This window comes from Trichophyton benhamiae (genome assembly GCF_000151125.1).
Source record: "Trichophyton benhamiae CBS 112371 chromosome Unknown Abenha-F-W-01a06.fp72, whole genome shotgun sequence".
In the NCBI taxonomy this organism is placed as follows: domain Eukaryota; kingdom Fungi; phylum Ascomycota; class Eurotiomycetes; order Onygenales; family Arthrodermataceae; genus Trichophyton; species Trichophyton benhamiae.
The window spans coordinates 42,088-60,042 of NW_003315105.1; the positions used below are offsets into that span (position 1 = coordinate 42,088).

General features: G+C 49.7%; 7 protein-coding genes across 7 annotated transcripts; 4 read left to right on the forward strand and 3 right to left on the reverse strand.

Annotated features, from left to right (window-relative positions):
* Positions 1-1,406: 1,406 nt before the first annotated feature.
* ARB_07448 (ubiquitin conjugating enzyme (UbcH), putative) lies at positions 1,407-1,967 on the reverse strand (the record flags this gene model as incomplete). Its single annotated transcript, XM_003014097.1, has 2 exons — positions 1,407-1,767; positions 1,852-1,967. The coding sequence occupies 2 exons, from the start codon at positions 1,965-1,967 to the stop codon at positions 1,407-1,409; spliced, it is 477 nt and encodes a 158-aa protein (XP_003014143.1).
* Positions 1,968-2,862: 895 nt separating this feature from the next.
* ARB_07449 (uncharacterized protein) lies at positions 2,863-4,269 on the forward strand (the record flags this gene model as incomplete). Its single annotated transcript, XM_003014098.1, has 1 exon — positions 2,863-4,269. The coding sequence occupies one exon, from the start codon at positions 2,863-2,865 to the stop codon at positions 4,267-4,269; it is 1,407 nt and encodes a 468-aa protein (XP_003014144.1).
* Positions 4,270-4,568: 299 nt separating this feature from the next.
* On the forward strand, positions 4,569-6,284 carry ARB_07450 (uncharacterized protein; the record flags this gene model as incomplete). The annotated part of the gene is made up of 2 exons (XM_003014099.1): positions 4,569-4,611; positions 4,669-6,284. The coding sequence occupies 2 exons, from the start codon at positions 4,569-4,571 to the stop codon at positions 6,282-6,284; spliced, it is 1,659 nt and encodes a 552-aa protein (XP_003014145.1).
* An 809-nt stretch (positions 6,285-7,093) lies between these two features.
* Positions 7,094-7,840, forward strand: ARB_07451 (uncharacterized protein; the record flags this gene model as incomplete). The annotated part of the gene is made up of 2 exons (XM_003014100.1): positions 7,094-7,245; positions 7,318-7,840. 2 exons carry the CDS (start codon positions 7,094-7,096, stop codon positions 7,838-7,840), a joined length of 675 nt encoding a protein of 224 aa, XP_003014146.1.
* A 329-nt stretch (positions 7,841-8,169) lies between these two features.
* On the reverse strand, positions 8,170-9,042 carry ARB_07452 (uncharacterized protein; the record flags this gene model as incomplete). Its single annotated transcript, XM_003014101.1, has 1 exon — positions 8,170-9,042. One exon carries the CDS (start codon positions 9,040-9,042, stop codon positions 8,170-8,172), a length of 873 nt encoding a protein of 290 aa, XP_003014147.1.
* A 642-nt stretch (positions 9,043-9,684) lies between these two features.
* On the forward strand, positions 9,685-15,772 carry ARB_07453 (uncharacterized protein; the record flags this gene model as incomplete). Its single annotated transcript, XM_003014102.1, has 2 exons — positions 9,685-9,976; positions 10,044-15,772. 2 exons carry the CDS (start codon positions 9,685-9,687, stop codon positions 15,770-15,772), a joined length of 6,021 nt encoding a protein of 2,006 aa, XP_003014148.1.
* Positions 15,773-17,172: 1,400 nt separating this feature from the next.
* Positions 17,173-17,925, reverse strand: ARB_07454 (uncharacterized protein; the record flags this gene model as incomplete). The annotated part of the gene is made up of 2 exons (XM_003014103.1): positions 17,173-17,632; positions 17,714-17,925. 2 exons carry the CDS (start codon positions 17,923-17,925, stop codon positions 17,173-17,175), a joined length of 672 nt encoding a protein of 223 aa, XP_003014149.1.
* Between the last annotated feature and the right edge of the window lie 30 nt (positions 17,926-17,955).

Below are 17,955 nucleotides of genomic sequence, written 5' to 3' on the forward strand. Positions count from 1 at the left end.
TACCCAAATTCAAAAATTCAATATACTCCTTGACACTCCTTTAAGGCCATGGGTGTTGTAACGGCTGCTCTGCTGTTGACCATTTCTTTTGGCCAATGGTTAGGAGATGCCGAATAAAATCAATGTATTCGCCCGACGCGTTAACTTTGCTAATTTCGTCCTCCGGGGAACCTATTTCAATTATCCGTCTTTGAACAAACATGGCCCAGCTAGATCGAACTCAAGCTTAAAATTGGGAATATTGCTCTTTTCCAGAGGACCGATTAGCTGTGTTATTTTGACCATAGACCAGGTGATTGAGCTCTTTGGGGAGGGCTTCAGCGTGAGAATGTTGGCCTCCAGGGTCAAACAAGGCTCAGGCATCACCATTGGAATCATCAGCAGATAGTCCATATGGTTTGAATGATATACTGGACGAAGTGTAACAACGGCAAACCAGTCATCGCATGGTGATGGAAGGTAAAAACTGCTCTTCTGTGTCTCTGGGCCCGAATAATGGCTAAGCCCTGAAGCCGCCACCCATCGAATCCCTGGGGAGGAATAACTAGTAACAGTGAGCACCTGTATCAAACCAAATAGTTGGTGAGAGATATACGACTACCTACTCTGAGATCTGACAGCTTAACTAACTGTTGGGCCATGACTACCATTGATTAGTACTTTTTGGCCGCTAGCGAGATATTCGTAAACTGGACAGTAATGCCGCTCTGAATGAGTTCCATATTTTGCGTATTTCAAGGCCTACAATTTTCTTCCTTGGTGTTTATTGACATATACACGGATGCTTGCATTCGGATAAACAAGGGCCAAGTTATAAAGTTCATACTCTGGTTGCTACTCAGGAGCCTAAATAAAGAGGCATGGCAGCAGGTTTGGATTAATAGAATTCATTTGAAGAAAGAAGCAAGAGAAGCAAAAAAATCCACCAGATACAATGCACACTTGTCATCTTTTCGTCCATTATAGGGCATCTCTTGCCGTGCAGTGCCAGCGTTCAAAGTACCAGGTTATGCAGAATAAGAAGAAACACAGCTTCGTCCATTCCAAAGGGCTGTGGCGCATTGGAGCGTTCTCATGCAGCACCAATGGAGAAAACTCCAGCTCCCAGACCGAACCAAGAAGAAAACAATCCAACGACCAACGGTAAATAAAAATGCCTTCTTCCCTGCCTTCCGACAAATGCAATGGAATTCGTTTATATTGGAATTGGCCCGAAGACCATTTCCCAGGAATCGTTAAGATCTAGACGTAAAATTTCACTCGCCAGCCTCGATCTCTCGGTGACGAGCTAAAACGAGCCTTTGATACTCTGCAGGGTCCTTATCCCACAGCTCAGCGGCTTGTCCGTTCAGGGGACTTGCACTATAGCAGATACAAATTAGTAACGCAACACAAGTAAACCAAGGCTAATAATCGAGTATGGATATAACGAACTTATTAGGCTCTCCTAGAAGGCTCTGAAGGCTGAGAAGCACGCTTTGGACATTATATACTGCGCTCCATTTTTCCTTGAGAATGTCAAGGCAGATCCGTCCAGAGAAATCCACATTGGGATGGTAGATTGGCGTTTTGAATAAGACGGTAGGAGGAGCGTATGGATAGTTTGTAGGGAAGGAAAAGGAGAGTTTGAAGGAGAGCTTTTGATAGGGAGTGTCGTCAGGTCCGTCGATGGTGGCAGTCCAGCTGAGCAGGTTCCCGTCTCCGTCCGGGAAGGCTGATATGCCAGGAGAAGGGGACATCATCAGCTGCATGAGCTCGCTCTGGAGTCTGGCGGATAAGATAGTTAGTAGGAGTGTCAAAATTAACTAACTAAATAGTCAGATGGAAGCAGGGCAAGTCCATTAGACAAACCTCTTGGTAACGCTTTGGGTGTCCGGCTTGGAAGCTGTCGAACCGAGCTTCGAGTGCTCGACATTGGCCTGGCCCTCAGGAGCCGCATTCTGAGAATCTTCAATAGCGAAGTCCATGGCCGCTCTCGACTGATTCACTTCAATAAAATATCCAACCTGGCTCTAAAAGAGTCGACGATGGGAGTATTAAGGGAAGAGCGGTGGTGGTCTCGCAGGAGTATTAAATATCGGGCCCCAGCTAGCTAGGACTCAAGTCTGTCTCATTAAAAGGATAAACGAAAAGCAGGCCCCCAATATCTAACGCCGTGGTATCGTCCTCGCAGAGTGTCAGCCAGAAAAGAAACAGACGCCGGGCGGTTTGGAAGTTGTTCGCTCTTCGTTTGTTCACTCGCTGTGTTTGTGTTTTATTTCCCTGGCAACCGCCGCACGGCTTATCGATAAGAAACCCCCAAGGGCGCTTCCCGTCCACTCGACCCGCGCGCGCCAGGATCAACCTGAAACTGCGTCGTCCCGCGTCGAGGACAGTGAGTTGGTTCAGCTGCACAAGACGAGGCCGTTTGGACGAGAGAGACTGGCAAAGGACTTTCTCATGCAGGCTGGGCTGCGATCCTTGAGTCCTGTTTCACTCGTTCTTCGACCCTGACACTCGTTTGGCCATGAAGCATTCGCAGTTGGCGCCGTTGCCTGATGACTTGCCATTCCGCATAGTCTCACGGACAATAGGACAGGGGGCCTATGCATGGTAAATATATGCTTTGCAATGCGTATTGTTTGCCAGTTTCTGCCTGCTTTTTCTTTCTTTAGTTCTTTTTTTTTTTTTTTTTTTTTTTTTTTTTTTTTTTTTTTTTTTTTCCCCTACGCGCTCTCTACTTGATAGATAGCCTGCTGATATCCCATTTCTAGCATCAAGAAGGGCTGTCCCACGAATGCGGACGGTCCTATATTTGCAGTGAAATTTATACACAAGGAATATGCCGCCAAACATGGACATATTAGTGCAAAGCAGCTGCAGATGGAAGTCGCGCTGCATAAACATATCGGCAGCCACGAGAACATCATAGAATTCTATAATACAGGGGAGAATGAGGCCTGGCGGTGGATTGCCATGGAACTTGCTGAAGGTGGTGACTTATTTGACAAAATTGAAGCTGATGAAGGTGTGGGCGAGGATATAGCGCATGTTTACTTCTCGCAGTTGATTAATGCGGTTGGATTCATGCACTCTAAGGGAGTTGGCCATCGAGATATCAAACCGGAAAATATTCTGTTATCCATGGATGGAAACCTCAAGATTGCCGATTTTGGACTTGCTACGCTATTTGAATATGGCGGGAAACTGAAGTTAAACACCACGTTGTGTGGAAGTCCCCCCTACATTGCCCCCGAAGTCATTCAGTGTAGCAATCGAGGTCACTCAAAGGGCCGGGGCTACAGGGCTGATATCGCAGACGCATGGTCATGTGGTATTGTGCTATTTGTGCTGCTGGTGGGGAATACCCCATGGGATAGCCCTACAGACGAGAGCTACGAGTTTTGTAACTATGTCAAATCAAACTCAAGGCCTTCGGATGAGCTATGGAATGATATCCCCTCGGATGCACTCTCACTCCTTCGTGGTATGCTAAAGCTGGACGTTAACAGTAGGTTCAACATGGCAGATATTCGCAGACACCCCTGGTTTACACGACATAACAAACACCTTGTGGATGGAAAGCTCGCCAACCCGGTCAAGCTTGCTACAACCATGTTCGAGTCGCTGCACATCGACTTCTCTCAGAACCCATTGTCCTCATCACAGGCACAATCACAGCCCAGTGGCTCTGATCCAATGGATATTGATTTGGGGGCCAGCGACGACTTGAAGCCTAAATTTTCGTCCACCCAGCCAGAGACCCCTATGGATCCCAGCCTCATGGATTGGGACGGCCCGCCTCGACTAACAACCGGGCTCCAGTCAGCTTCACAGCCTAAGGATGGCATAACTACTGATCAAGCCATTCTTCTAGCAGAACAGCTCCTGGAAGAGCCGTCCATGTCGCAGTTCTGCGCCACGCCATCGGTGCCGCTCAGTCGCACCCAGAACGCGCAGCGGTTCCAGGATATTGTTCCAGCCTCAGGTCTCACTCGCTTCTTCTCCACCTGGCCTGCCAAATCTTTGGTTTCTCGGATCTGCGAGGCCTTGCAGCTCCTGCACGTCCCTGTTGCACCAAAGATATCCACGGAATCGGTACTCATCCGACTACGAACTACAGACGATAGGAAGTGCCCACTCCATGGGAATATCCTTATAGAGACGGTGTCAGAGGGCCTTGTTGAAGTTGAATTTGTGAAGATCAAGGGAGATCCACTGGAATGGCGCCGGTTCTTCAAAAAAGTTACGATTTTATGTAAGGATGCAGTTATGAAACCCGATCAATGAGCTATATATGCCCTGAATTTAGAGATGTCATGCTTTAATTGGTATATTTCACATCCCATCGTAGATATATAACAAGATATAATGTTAAAATGAGGTACGGCAAGGAAATCCGAACAAGCGGTCCTTTGTAGCAGAGACCGTAGGCCTAATATATGGATGGAAAATCTATGATGTAAGGTATACTTAGTTTATCCGGCTGACCTCAGACAAAATTACGACTCAACATCCCAACCTCTGGTGATAAATGAAGTACGCTAGGCTACCAATTAACAATACACCACGACACATGATATGCTATGATGGACCGATTGCCACTTGAGATTCTCCGGGTAATCACTAGCTGTATGATTTTCCGGTTGCCTACTAAAATGCTAATGATCTGGCTGACGGTGTAACTAGATCTCTCTCCAGAAGACCTGGTCATTTTGCAGCTGGTATCACGGAGTCTATATGCTGCCGCGCGTGATAACGTCGTATGGCGCGAGATATGCTATCTGGCTCTGAAAGAGCGCTTTATGAAGTTGAAGCAGAAGCTCGCTTTATATACACTATCTAGCAAACGGGTGTGGCAGTCTCACCTGTTTGAGGATACCCCAGCCAACGCTGCGGTGCGTTGGGACCCGTCAGACCCAGAGGAGGAAATTGACTGGTGTGCCGAATACGTTGCTCGCTATGGCCCTATGAATGTCACTTGGTTACAGAGTCCGGCTGTTGAAGACCTTAATGACCGTGGTCGTCCACTGGAGGCCAAAGGGGTTGGCGTCCTAAAGAACAGGAGTTACGGTGCAGACGACCAGGTTGTTGGACTACTTGAGAACGGCTTGGTGGCTATTTGGGATGCTAGTCGGGGGAAAGCTGCTCGGTCAAGTCGTTCTGTGCTTTCGCTTCCCAGTCTCTCGTCGTCGGCTAATCTGAATGATACGGTGCATGATGGCATTACAGAGCGAATCAGTGTTGATTCTATCTCACAGAGAGCATATATTGCTGACGCCAACGTTGTTAATGAAGTGGACTTGTCCACCCTGGAGCTGATCTCGCAGAGGACTTATCCAGAGTGTATATTTGCTTTATCACAGGAGACGCCAGACTACCAGGCCCCTATTACGGTTGCCACAAGGAAAGGGCTCCATCTATTCGATCCGAGACTCCAGCCGGTGTATCAACAGAGAGATACATCTATTCTCCTGGAGTCTCACTCATCATTACATCCAACTGCCGGAAATTCTGGAACAGTGAATTATACCGAGTTACTTCAGCCCGGCCCTCACTGCATCCTCCACCCTCCACCCCCGAGCACGAATTCCATAGTCGTGGCTGGGCGATTCCCGAGTATCCTTCTTTATGACCGCCGAAATCTGGGACGCCTACAAGCAAGTGTACACTCTGGTGCTCGGTTATGCGGGCTGGCGGCCTTGCCAGCCATCCCCAAATACTATCGTCCGTCAGATTCCAGCGTTCGAGGTCAGTCTTTCGTTGCATGCGGAGAGAATAGGGGGATTGGCTCCATAGAAATATACTCCCATACGTCTCCAAATACAGATGGCAACTCTGCCTTCACAATCAAAACTGTCAACGTCAACAGAGCGTCTGCTTCTCCCTCAAAGCTTCTCTCTGTAGCCCTCCATGGATCTCGGATTGTGTTTTCAGATTCAGTGGGCCGCATCATTTGGATGGAGAGAGACGGCAGGACGCCTTTACGGACTCTGGACCTGAACGGCAGGTCTCTGGTGACTATGGAAGGGAGGGTGATTAACCCCACCATTGAACAAGACTGTGATTATGGCGCAAACAGCCGTGTAGCTCGCAAGATCATACCTACCAGGGGCAGCAGGCTGGACCAAGACGGGCTGATCATCTGGACTGGATCTCAAATTGGGCGGGTACGCTTCTCCCATGCCGACAAAGAAGAACCGCCAGTAGCTGAAGAGCCCTCCGAACAAGAAGTAGAGAGGATGAGGATTGAAAGGGAGGCCTGGCGGGACTTTAGAAAGTGCATGTCTATGGGCTGGATATGATACGTCTCGACGCAGGCCTGCTTTCAAATGCTTTGATAGCACTTATAAATCACACGGCCGTCTAGCCAACGTCCTTGCTCTTCGAGTTGCTCCATCATGCTTTGTAGGATTTACAAATCAAGCTTCTATTCACCTCGCCGTCGCCTTCTCTCGTCTTCTCTTCGTGCTCGCCGCCGGCACTTTTGCAGCCAGACGGCCGAAGTCGCTAACTACTAAGTGTACCTAGCTATCCGGCCCATGCAAGAATCGGCCGAGGCACGGAGCCACCCGGGATTTTTCGCCTGCGCCGGCGATGTAGAACGCATGAGCATAACGAGCGACGTCGAGCTTCGCGCTGTGTGGCTGCTCGACGGCCTGCCAGCGCCCTTCAACCCGGTGCCTTTAGGGTCAATAGATCGTCCGGAGCAAGCATTTATTGGCTGCAGGTCGGGTTCTTCTCCCCGTCGGCGGCCGAAGGGAAAAAAGTGGTGGCCTCTAGGTACCTTTTTTAGGCTTTCTTAGTTTTTATCTCGATGTCCAGGTCGCATTTCTGGTCGCATTTTTATACTCGAACCGCAATCCTGCCTGACGCATCCTTATATCTGCCCGGACGCCCCTGAGTCTCGAGTCCTCCTCTCTGTCTCGCCTGTTCTGTCACTTATACCCCTTATTGCCGCCCCTACGCTGTCCCGGTCGAGAAAATAACCCCCCCGCACTCTCATCAGATACGGCTCAGCGATGGCGTTGCCACAGGAGGAATTGCGGTTCAATACGGTGGAAGAGACGGTAGAGGCGTTCAGTATGTCTTTATAGCGCTGTCTGAGTGCCTGATGCGATTGCTAACTGCTGTGCTTCTCTTAACAGGAAATGGAGAATTCATCATCGTGCTTGACTCAGAAGACAGAGAGAATGAGGGCGACCTGATCATTGCCGCAGATTCCATTACCACTCGCAAAATGGCCTTCATGGTCAGACATTCAAGGTCAGCATAGACTCGGGAGCCCTTTTTCACGGCTGGTTTATCGCCTGTAGCTGACAATGGCAAATCCTACAGTGGATATATATGCGCCCCGATACTGCCCAACCTAGCCACCCATCTCGAACTTCCCCAGATGGTCACCCAGAGCACCGATCCTCACCGCACCGCATACACAGTCTCAATCGACTCAAATGACCCCTCAGTCACCACCGGAATCTCTGCGCATAATAGAGCGCTTACCTGCCGCACCCTAGCCTCACCTGATGTCAAGCCTTCCAGCTTCCGACGGCCCGGCCATATCCTACCCCTCCAAGCAAAAGTCGGAGGAGTACGTGAGCGGCGAGGCCATACTGAAGCTACTGTTGACTTCTGCCGATTGGCCGGGAAGTTCCCTGCCGGCGTCATCTGTGAGCTAGTTGAAGATGGCGAATCTCCAGAGGGAGTCGCCGAGCGGTCCGGTGGTGGGATGCTTCGGCGGGACGGATGCTTGAAGTTTGGAAAGAAATGGGGCATCAAAGTCTGTACGATCGAGGCATTGGTGGAATACCTGGAGAAGACAGAGGGACCTCTTCCAGTCGTTAATGGGAAGCATAGTTAAGAGAACATCCTGCTCTTCGTTTCGTTCTCCCTCTCTCTCACTTTTTTTTGGGTTATGATATACTGCCTGGTTATACATTATTATGGTGCATTCTCCCCTCTGTTACTCATGGTGATATAACGGAAAACTATAGAAGCGGTTCCTATTGGCGTTATTTCTTTTAGAGCCAAATGAATTAAAGTCAAGATGGGAAACAAATGCATGCAGATAAATGTACATGTTTGAAATAGTAAACGCCGAAGTCATGCTTGAAGAGAATATGTGTAGAACCGACGAACTCCCTGTACACCAAACCCCAGTAGATCCGCCCTGATAACCCAAGGGCAACATTATTTTTTAAGGTGTGAATAGTCTCGTAAGATGCCAGCCATATGCGTATTCGTAGTCTTGCCGCTCCTGCGTGCCTTCTTGACCTTCTTCTGTTCTACCTTTGGCCTGGTTTTGGCAGCCTTGTGCTTGCTGGTAGGCGTAATTCCAGCCTTCTCGAGCTCTTCCATCACGGTCTGATGGTCGGGAATCTTAACCTTTTCCCAGATCTGACAGAACTCCGGGTCAAACTTCTGCGAGAGAGAGGGATCATTTGCCCATATCATCTTGGGATGGTTGTCTTTCTTGTTTCTAGTCACAAGCAGCTTTCCTTCCTTCTCAAGCTTATTGATCGTCTCTACGATAGTAGGCCAGCCTTCACGCAGCTCGCGGACACTCATACCCTGGGCCGTCTTCTGAGACTGGAGATGCTGCAAGAGCTGGTCGGCAGATCGGATGTTATGTGGAGGACGGAACTGAAAGGTTCCTTCGCCGTTGGCACCAGCCGGATCGTACTGGACTTTATCGTGCGACTGCAGGATGCGCCTTAAGGCGTGGATGTATCCCATATCATGCCCCTGTCTTGACAGCGATAGGTACGACTCGATATCTGAGAACTTCAGCGGAACATCCTTGCCCTTCATATGCTCGATAGCAAAGATCACCTGGGTCATGATATCTCTCCCCGTCCCCGTATTGGCAGGCTGCGAATAGACGATGTCAGCGTCATGGCGTCTCGGGGTTTGAGCGGCAGGAGTCGATGCGTTCGAGGCCGGCTGGAGAGTAGAAGAAGCCGCATTATTGGCAACAGCGGCTCTTCGGTCAGAGGGGAGTCTGCTCGCCACAGAGACCACGCTGTTGCTGAAGGAGTTTATCTGCTTCTGGAAATAAGACATCGTGGGAGGATGTGCGTATGTATGCGTGCTTGATACAGTCGTGTGTCCTATCCGCTCTCACACGGTCAACCAGAGGAGGCTCACGGCGGCCTCAAAGACACATCTATCGAGCAGACGAAATCACTCGCATAGCTCTCTCCCGCAGGCGCCCGGACTCCTTTTTAACTGCAAACTCTCTCTCCCACTTCGTATGGCCACCGGGCTGGACGTTCGTTGAGGCTGGAGATGTCGATGATGTCGTTGCTTCAGAGGTGAAACCGAAAAAGGACGAAGTTTCTTTAGTTTAGGCTGGAAAGACATCACGTGACATCCAAAAAAAGCCTCCAAAACATCGACCGAAGATTCAAAAGTAGTTTTTGCTGTAGTTTCTGCTCGACCAGGAGTGAAGCCTGGAGATCTCATCGATAGTGAGCATCGCCAGCCGCTCTATCACGTCTGGTAGTCTCCAGGCAATGGTATTTGGGGGAATATAGCGCTATACAGCGGGTACCTGTGCGATTTAAACGGCTTGTTTATACATCGAGCTCGTCCATGAGCTAGCTCTGTTTACTACACAGGCGCCAGACGACGTTAACGGCCTTGGATGGTCACAAACACGCGCCTTAGAACCGTTCCCTAGTATATCACCTAGCAGACGCGGCCATGGCGACTGCCGCCGTCGATATCCCATTCCTTGCTTCGCACTATGCTATCCCTGAAACCGCGTTAACGACACTATCAGAGAACCCAACGGTAGAGCTTGTGAACCAGCTACTGGAGAGTATCTCTACCAAGGCTCGCGAAACTGAGGAGCTCAAGTCGGACAAGCTACGACTAGAGGTTGAGCTTGAAAATGCTGTTCGTGGTGGTGAGGCCAAGGTGAAGGTGTTGAAGTCATCGGTAGAGAAAGGATTGGAGGAGATATCAAATCTCCGAAACAAACTTCAGGAATCAGGCAAGTCATATAGGAGCAAGGATATAGAAAGAGTAAATCATATGTTTCTAACCGTACTGCTATACAGAGAATACTCGATCCCAGCTTGAATCTGAAATCGGGACTTTGAAGTCAACATCATCTACGAGTGAAGCAGAAGTCGGAAGCTTCAAATCACGCATAGCTTCATTGGAGGCATCGAATCGTGATACTCTCGGCCTTCTCGAGTCGAAATCTACTGCCTACGACAAACTCGCAGAGGAGCTTTCTACGCAACACCGCAAGACTGTTGACCTTCGCCGTGAAGTTACTGCTCTGGAGCAGAAGATACAGGCGGCATCATCTACAGCAGCCAGTACCCGGTTCCGAGAGCAGAGCCTGCAACAGGAAGTAGACCTGCTGAAGAAGAACAACGAATGGTTCGAGACAGAATTGAAAACAAAATCCGCAGAGTACCTCAAATTCCGAAAGGAGAAGGGTACGCGAATCTCAGAACTTCAAAGACTAAATGAAGAAGCCAACTCAAAGGTGGAGTCCTTGGAACGCAGTGAAAATGCTCTCAAACGCCGACTTGACGATATTGAGCAAAAATACGATGAGTCTCTTACCAATATACAGCAACTAAAGGAGGAAGCCATTCAAGCCGCTGAATCATTCCGCATTGAACTTGACAGCTCCACGCGCCTAGCTCAACTCCAACAGGCTGCCGCTGAAACTGCAAAACAACGAGTTCAGGAATTCCAAATTGCATTGGATAAGGCCAGAGATGATGCTACCGACCAGATTTCTAGACTTCGTGGGGAGATTGAAACCGAGCACTCCGACAAAGAGGCAGCAGAGCGTCGCATTGCAGAGCTTGAGCTGGCGATTAAACAGATGGAGACGGAGGGATCTGCCGCAAGATTACAGCCTATGAGCCCTGGCTTCAACAATGGGGTATCTACTCCCCTGCGTCCAGGAACGCCCGTTGGATCATTTTCACCGAGGTCTTCTCGCGGTGTAAAGGGAGGATTGACTCTTACCCAAATGTACACCGAGTACGACAAGATGCGAACCCTTCTCAGTGCCGAGCAAAAGAATAACGAAGAGCTTAAGGCTGCTATGGATGAGATGGTACAGGATTTGGAATCGAGACAACCAGAGATTGATGAGCTGCGTTCGGACCACTCGCGCCTTGAGGCCGCTGTCGTCGAGATGTCCAACATTCTGGACACAGCTGGCAAGGAGAGAGAGGCAGCAACGCGGGAGGCAAGGAAGTGGCAGGGACAAGTTGGAGGTCTGGAGCGTGAGGGACAAATATTACGCCAGCAACTTAGGGACCTTAGCTCTCAAGTAAAGGTGCTGGTTATGGAGGTCCACCTGTTGTCTGCTGGTGAAAAGGAATATGACAGAGCAGACCTTGAAAAAATTGCTCGTGAGGGTATTGAAGAATCAGCAGAGGACATGACGGAGACTGGTCAGTTTATCAGCCGAAACCTAACGACCTTCAAGAACCTCAACGAACTCCAGGAACAAAACGTTACATTGCGCAGAATGCTTCGGCAGCTTGGAGACCAGATGGAGGGTGAAGAGGCTCGCCAGAAGGACATTTCGCACCAGAAGGACCAGGAAGAATTGAAAGAACTCCGTGTGCGTGTTCAAACCTATCGGGACGAGATGGCAAATCTTGTGTCGCAAACCAAGAGCTACATCAAGGAGCGTGATACTTTCCGCAGCATGCTTATCCGGCGTCGCGAAACCGGAGAGTCTTCCGAACCATTCTCGCAATCTCTGCCCCTGGGAGCAGCTCCTCCTGCTCTTGATGCCAGCACTATGTCCGCGGCTCCTGGACCTGACTATGCTGACCTCCTCAGAAAACTCCAGGCCCACTTTGATTCATTCCGTGAAGAAACTGCAACCGATCACTCCTCCTTGAAGCAACAGGTCAACGAGTTAACAAGGAGAAACAGTGAACTTCAGAGTGAAGTTAGCCGCGCCAGTAGTCAGCTTGCCTCTGCCATCCAGCGTGCGGAACTTTTGCAATCTAATTTCAACTTGCTCAAGGGCGAGAATGTGGAACTCCAGAAGAGACATACTGCATTGATGGAGAATGCAAACAAGCAAGATCTCCGTACGCAGCAAGTTGCTGAAGATCTTGTGGAAGCACGCGGACTTGCAGATAGTCTTACAAGAGAGAGCGCAAATCTCAAAGCTGAGAAGGAACTTTGGAAGAGCATTGAGAAGAGGCTCATTGAAGACAACGAGGCGCTGCGCAATGAACGTAGCCGTCTTGATTCATTGAATGCTAACTTGCAGTCTATGCTTAATGAACGCGAGCATTCTGAAACTGAGAGTAGACGCCGTCTGCAAGCAACGGTTGAGTCTTTGGAATCCGAGCTCCAAATTACCAAACGCAAACTCAATGAAGAAACCGAGGAGGCAAAGAAGGCGACACTACGCAAGGAATATGACCACGAGCAAAGCCAGAAGAGAATCGATGATCTTGTCACAAGCCTGAGCTCCTCGCGGGAAGAACTCATTGCCACGAAGACGAGCAGAGACCATTTGCAGTCGAGAGTTGACGAGTTATCTGTTGAACTTAAGAGCGTAGAGGAGCGACTTGCGGTATTACAGCATAAGCCCAATACCGGTGCCACCGTAACTACTGCTGGGGATGAGTCTACTGAAGCAGTGCCCGACAACCAGTTGAGCCGAGAACAGGAGCTTGCAATTGAAGTGTCTGAATTGAAACGTGATCTTGAGCTTACCAAGGGCGAACTGGAGCATGCGAAGGAACAGGCTGAAGACTTCAAGGCCATTAGCCAGTCAACTGAAGAAAGACTTGAGGCTCTTAGTGACACCAATGAGCAATACCGTGAAGAGACTGATCGCCTTCTTGAGGAAAAGAATGCTAAGATTGCGGATTTGGAGAAACGTGTGGAGGAAATCACTAGCGAGCTTGCAGCTACTAACAACGAGATTTCCAAACTTCGAGACCAAGAGGGTGAAGCTCAGCGCCGTATGGACGACCAGAAAGAAATGCTGGAGGCTGAAATCAAGAGGCTCAAAGAGAATGAAGAACGATACACTGCAGCTGCACAATACCATCAACAGGATCTGAAGGCTCAAGCTGAAATTGCTCAGAATGCCCAACAGAACTATGAAAACGAACTCGTCAAGCATGCTGAGGCCGCAAGAAATCTACAAACTGTCCGAGCCGAAGCCAACCAACTCAAACTGGAAGTTGTTGATCTGCGGACACAAGCAGAGAGCGCTAAGAATAACCTAACTCATCAAGAAGAGAACTGGAATGAGTTGAAGGAACGTTACGAGTCTGAGATTGGGGAATTGAATCGCCGCAGGGAGGAAGTCCTCAAGCAGAACTCGCTTCTTCATGGGCAGCTGGAGACTATCACTCGCCAAATTTCCGCTCTGCAGCGTGATCGGGCCAGTATGCCAGAGAATCCTGAGGGAGAAACCGATGCATCTGCTGGTACTGACTTGGAGGGTCTCCAGGAAGTCATCAAATTCCTGCGTAGAGAGAAGGAGATTGTCGATGTCCAATACCATCTTTCCACTCAAGAAGGGAAAAGACTTCGACAACAGCTTGATTACACTCAGAGCCAGCTTGAAGAGACTCGCCTCAAACTTGAACAGCAACGCCGTGCTGAAGCTGACAGTGAGCACAACACTCTCAACCACAACAAGCTCATGGAAACCCTTAACGAGCTCAATCTCTTCCGTGAGAGCAGTGTTACTCTTCGCAACCAAATTAAACAATACGAAGAAGCCATCGCGTCGAAATCTGCTCAAATCGAAGAAATTCAACAACAGGCTGAGCCTCTTCAAACCCGCATCCGAGAACTTGAGAATAATCTTGAGACTAAAGATGGCGAAGTTAAGTTGCTTCAAGAGGACAGGGACCGATGGCAACAGCGCACTCAAAATATTCTTCAGAAGTATGACCGAGTTGACCCCGTTGAGATGGAGGCACTGAAAGAGAAGCTTGCAACCCTTGAAAAGGAGCAGGCTGAGGCATCCACTGAGAAGAGTGCCCTTCAGGCTCAGATTGATGCATTCCCAGAACAGCTGAAGCAAGCTGAGGAGAAGGTTCATGATCTTCGTTCTAAGCTGACCGAACAGTTCAAAGCCAGATCCAAGGAGCTCACGGGCAGAATTAACGCTAAACAAGGGGAGCTCAACATTGCTATTCAAGAGAAGGAGGCCATTCAACTCGAGCTCAACAGTACGCGAGAAGAGCTCAATGCTCTCAAAGCTAGCGTATCCGAAAATCAACAAGCCGCTGCTGCTCAGAGCGCTCCTGAGCCACAGCCCGCTCCTGTCCAGGCTGCAGTGTCTTCTGAACATCCTAGTGCCGAAAGTGCACAGAAGATAGCAGAACTGGAGGAGAAGGTTGCTAAACTGGAGGCAGCTCTGGCCGAGAAGGAGGCGGAAACAGATGCAAAGATCAGGGAGCGTATCGAGAAAATGAAGGAAACACTGAACAACAAGCTAGCTGAATACAAGACAGCCCATAAAGAACAAATCGACAAAATGACCGCGGCTCACCAACAGGAACTTGCAGCTAGACCCTCTGGTGAACTCCCCCCAGAGCTAACTGATAGTCAAGCCAGGGAATTGGTGGCTAAGAATGAAACCATCCGCGGCATCGTCAGGAACAATATCAAGAACGCCCTAGCTAGGGAGCGGGAATCTATGTCTAAGGAAGCAGATCCCGCAGCTCTCAAGGAAATGGAGAAGAAGTTCAACGAAGAAAAGGAGGCATACATGAAGGAGCGGGACCAGAAGGTCAATTCAGCCGTCGAACTGGCCGAGAAACGACTGCTGGCCAAGGTCAGCATGACGGAGGGACGGGCGCGAAATGCACAAGCTAAGCTAGAAGTTGTCCAGAAGGCCGCGACTGAAACCCCTCAGAAGCCAGTAGTGGAGGTTTGGGAGGTTGCCAAAGTTGCAAAGCCCGCCCCAGTATCTCAGGCCGCTACGCCCAAACCTGCAGGTCAGGCACCAGCTCCCGCACAACCTGCAGCCCTTCCACCCCAAGCGACGCAGCAGGCTGCTGCACAGGTACCTGCAGCGCCGACGACACCTGCTAAGCCAACAATGCCTACTGATTCGCAGCAAACTCCAACCCCAGCGGAACGACCGGAACAGGCCCTCCAAGCTCCCCAGGCGCCTCAACCTTCTTCTCTTCCTCAGCCAACAGCTCAAGGACAGCCGCAACAAGGACAAGAGCAACCTGCCCAGAACGTCCAGCCTCAGCAGCCTCAGCAGCCTCAGCAGCCCCAACATCCACAACAACCCCAGCAGCCCCAGCAGACCCAACAAGGTCAGCCGGTATCAGGCCTCCCTAACAGGCCTCCTCAGTCTACACACCATCCTGCTGGGGGAACTGGTCCTGGGGTGCTTCGAGCCCTTCAATCAGGCTTACCTGTAGCTCGTGGGGGCCGTGGCAGGGGTGGGCCTGTTGGCCAAGTTACCCAACCACATAACGTTGCAGGTCAGCAGCAACAGCAGCCACAGCAAGGCCAGCAAGGCCAGCAAGGCCAGCAACTTGGAGCCTCCCGAGGGCATGGTATTCCCCGTGGCGGCGGCCGTGGTAGAGGAGGCCCTGGCCGTGGTGGAGCCCAGAATGTCCAGACTGGCAATCTTCCGGCGGGGGCAGGCCAATCGAGTCCTAGAGGTGGACGAGGTGGACTAAATGCCCAGGCCAGACAGTTCATTCCTCAGGGTAATAAACGAACAAGAGAAGATGGAGCTGAAGCTCCTGACACAGGAAGCGGAAAACGAATCCGTGGAGGTGGTGCAGGCTCAGGCTAATATCGTTGCCTCACAGTTACTCAAAAATACACCCTTCATGCATTCCTTTTGTTTGGCATCTTTTCTTTCTTATACTTCCATCGTTCCTCATCCCTTTCCATTTTTTCATTTGTTGACCGTTGTTATTGGAATGGTTTGGCTATACGTTTCATTTTAAAATGAACTCACTTGATTGATCTGCTGTTAAATCATCAGTGGGTATGATATCGGTTGCTCATGTATATTAATTTACATCTTGATTCAACGTAAAATGAACCGTTGATGTGCTCACTATACTCCATGTGATTCCTATAGATCTGGCCCTATCCGTGGCAAATATGTCGCTATGCATTAAATCATCTAAACGGGTATCTCTTGAGTGTAAAAAACAATGGTAACAATCCTGCATCTTGAGCGCAAGTGATATGTGGTCAGAGGATAGACATAAATCCGACATCAGCGGCAGTCTTCATCTCCTCTTCCCAGAGCTAATTCCGATCAGTTTGGTCAAGCTCTCTCTCTCCCGGTTCAATGCTACCAGCCGGCCCGTTTCCACCAGCCCCCCGTTCAGACTATGTAGATTCCTATTATCGTCAGTATTTCCCGCTGCTCTTTTTCTCCGCTGTAGTTTGCCCCCAAGGGATCCTCCGACTCGTCCACCGCCCCATACAACTGTCCAGGCCTCGACCGTGTCCCCCTCGGGTATCAGGCAAGATGTACAGATCTTAGCGTGTCTTCCAACTTTCACATCCTTACTTATAAACGCTGATGCTTCGACTGCCGAGGCAGAATATAGATGGGCACCCGCAGAGACGGTTGCAAGAGGTCCAATGCTCACTGAATTTTCTATAATGGTGGTGATTCGATCTGGAGCAGCCGGTTCAATGCTGGAGCCGAAGTCAAGAGGCGTACCGGGCGTTGGCGGAGTCGTAGGCGTTGACAGGCCTGAATTACTCATGACCGGCCCTCCTATCACAGATTTCTCGCCGATAATGCATCCTTCACCTATGCTGACTGGTCCCTTGAAGGACAGTAGCTTTGCGCGAGGGTGGATGACGGTTCCTGCGCCCACCGAGATTGGGTGGACGCCTTGAAAATACGCGGTTTCAGAGATCGTAGCGGTTGGATGGACATTCAATGGCGGCCTGGGGATCGATGGAGCTGCCGAAGGCCTATGAGTGGAGGAAGATGCTCTTGTTGACATGGTTATATGGTTATATCACGTTGCAGTTGAAGGTTGGTGAATAGGTTGTGAAGCTGCAGAGGTGGTTGATGTCAACACAAGCGCCATTTTGAAGCTACAAATCCCACCAATAGTAGACAGCTGTGAAAATACCGCCAGCAACACCCAGAATGTATGCGCTTTCTACCATTAATTATGATAAATATTGTAGTCTAAATACGCGTCCTACCATCAGCAATTAATTCTTCTCTTCAGCCGACTTCCGGTCAGCCTGGCTTATACCCATTCGCTTTCGCCATTCCCAGACTCCTCTATCTACTTCTTCCTTGGTTATTCCGTCTTTAACGAGGCAGAATGTCACGCCAAGTTCTACTTGGACGTTTTTATTGCGAGGCTCATCGTCAAAAAAGAGCATATCCTCGTACTTCAAGCCACTTGCCTGCTGAATACGAGTGAAATGTTGCGTTTTTGTCCCCGGGTATATCTGAATATGCTCAAAGTAATCGAGTGCACGTATAGAACGATTATCGGCGGCAGGATTATCTGTGAAGGATGGAATGACATGTAGAGCTTTGAGAACATCGCGTGCGAGATCTGGCGTGTTTGTACGCGATGCCAGGCTGACAGGTATAGACCGCGCCCGGCATGCTTGTAGAATCGAGTGAACTGCTGGATAAAATGAAAATGATTCTCCCCATCTGTCAATGGAGAAAGAAGTCAGTTATCAAGGAGCATAGAGGAGCACTCCGAATTCAGGGGACTAGGCCCAGAAAGCATACCTGTCAACGCAGCGAGAGTTGTTATCCTTGGCTTTTATAGGAGCACTAACATGGGTATCTACCCAAAAGGGCCACAGAGTGTAATCTAAGTCAAAAACAAATATTTTAGGCAGAGGAAGTCCATCGTTGAAGGTTGTTGGAGCAGCATAGGGAGCTTCCAGGGCGAGTGGAAGCGGCACTTTGGCCGAGTTACTCCCTTTATTCTTGACCATGGTGTATATTTATTATGGTCAACAAGTATG